Source organism: Malurus melanocephalus, unplaced genomic scaffold, assembly GCF_030028575.1.
Source record: "Malurus melanocephalus ecotype Western Australia unplaced genomic scaffold, MMel_1.1 scaffold_1276, whole genome shotgun sequence".
NCBI lineage: Eukaryota > Metazoa > Chordata > Aves > Passeriformes > Maluridae > Malurus > Malurus melanocephalus.
In genome coordinates, this window is record NW_026624508.1 from 3,536 (window position 1) to 5,632 (window position 2,097).

Genomic DNA, 2,097 nt, shown 5'->3' on the forward strand with positions numbered 1-2,097 from the left:
CCCCTCCTCCATAAATTTATGGGTCACTTCTCCCCTCCCCCAAAAATTTTTTGGGTCCCTGTCCCTCCAAGGCCACAAATTTGTGAGTCCCTGTCCCCCCTATACCACAAATTTTTTGTGTCCCTGTCCCCTCTCTACCACCATAAATTTTTTGTGTCCCTGTCCCCACTCCTCCATAAATTTATGGGTCATTTCTCCCCTCCTCCAAAAATTTTTTAGGTCCCTGTCCCCCCAAGGCCACAAATTTTTTGTGTCCCTGTCCCCCCTCCTCCATAAATTTGTGGGTTCCTCCTCCCCCAAAAATTTTTTGTGTCCTTGTCCCCCCTCCTCCATAAATTTGTGGGTCCCTGTCCATCACAAATTTTTTGTGTCCCTGTCCTCCCTCCTCCATAAATTTATGGGTCACTTCTCCCCTCCCCCAAAAATTTTTTGGGTCCCTGTCCCCCCAAGGCCACAGATCTGCAGGACCCTCTCCCCCCTTCTACCACAAATTTTTTGTGTCCCTGTCCCCTCTCTACCACCATAAATTTTTTGTGTCCCTGTCCACCTTCTGCCACAAATTTGTGTCCCTGTCCCCTCTCTGCTACAAATTTTTTGTGTCCCTGTCCCCCCTCCATCACAAAATTATGGGTTCCTCTCTCCCCAAGGCCACAAATTTGTGGGTCCCTGTCCCCTCTCTGCCACAATTTTTTTGTGTCCCTGTCCCCCTTCTTCCACAAATTTGTCTCTCTCCCCACTCCAACACAAATTTTTAAGTCCCTGTCCCCCTTCTGCCACAAATTTTTTGCATCCCTGTCCCCCCCTCTGCCACAAATTTGTGGGTCCATCCACTCTGAGGCCACAAATTTGTGAGTCCCTGTCCCCCCTCCACCCCAAAACGGGTTTAGGATCCTCACAGGGACACCAGACAGCCCTGGCTCACCCCCAACACCCCCCAAATCACATCAGGGAGTGGATCCCCCACTTCACCCCCCAACTCACGGCTGCTCTGCTGCTCTCCCACGACAAAATCCTCGCAGCGGGCGCCCGTCATCCCCGCGGGACACCTGGGGTGGCAGGGAGAGCCGGGATTAGCGGGGCAGGGCCATGCGGGGAGGGAGGGATGGACAAGGTGGGCACACACYTGGGGTCAGTCAGGTGGGGAGGGGACACACACACAGATCGGGGAATGTCAGTGATGTTTTGGGGGGCAATCAGCCCGCCTGTCCCCCCCTCCCGTGCCCACCAAGAGCTTCCCTCCTCTCTTACAGGCATTCAGGGAGCTGTGTCTTGTCGCTGATGGAGCAGGTGCCACCGTGCAGGCAGTAGTTGTCACAGGTCAGGCAGCTCGGGGCGATCTTGCCGTCGGGGCAGCTGTGGGGCACGGAGGATCAGCCCTATGGGTATCCCTGGATGTTCTGTGCCCCCCCTGATGTTCTGTGCCCACCCTGGATGCTCTGTGTCCCTCTGGATGTTCTGTACCCCTCCAGATGTTCTGTGCTCCCCTGGATGCTCTGTGCCCCTCCAGATGTTCTGTGCCCACCCTGGATGCTCTGTGTCCCTCCAGATGTTCGGTGCCCCCAGATGTTCTGTGCCCCCCCGGATGTTTTGTGTCCCTCCAGATGTTCTGTGCCCCTCTGGATGATCTGTGCTCCGTGGATGTTCTGTGCCCCTCCAGATGTTCTGCACCCCCCCCAGATGTTCTGTGCCACTCCAGATGTTCTATGTCCCCTGACTGCCCTCTGGTCCCCAGATGTTCTGTGCCCCCAGATGTTCTATGCCCCCCTGGATGCTCTGTGCCCCTCCAGATGTTCTGTGCCCCCCTGGATGTTCTGTGCCCCTCCAGATGTTCTGTGCCCCTCTGGATGTTCTTTGCCCCACAGATGTTCTGTGCTCCCCAGATGTCCGATGCCTCCCAGATGTTCTGTGCCCCTCCAGATGTTCTGTGCCCCTCTGGATATTCTGTGCCCTCTGGATGATCTGTGCTCCTTGGATGTTCTGTGCCCCTCCAGATGTTCGGTGCCCCCAGATGTTCTGTGCTCCCCAGATGTTCTGCGCTCCCCCAGATGTTCCGTGCCCCCTGGATGCTCTGTGCCCCTCCAGATGTTCTGTGCCCCC

General features: G+C 56.2%; 1 protein-coding gene across 1 annotated transcript in view; it reads right to left on the reverse strand.

Annotated features, from left to right (window-relative positions):
- Positions 1-2,097, reverse strand: part of LRP1 (LDL receptor related protein 1) — a 59,655-nt gene that overhangs the window by 3,375 nt on the left and 54,183 nt on the right. Inside the window, exons 73-74 of the mRNA XM_057387617.1 lie at positions 1,249-1,353; positions 923-1,046 (exon numbers count right to left, since the gene is read on the reverse strand). Of these exons, the coding sequence (XP_057243600.1) occupies positions 923-1,046; positions 1,249-1,353 (229 nt within the window). The remainder of the gene's footprint in view (positions 1-922; positions 1,047-1,248; positions 1,354-2,097) is intronic.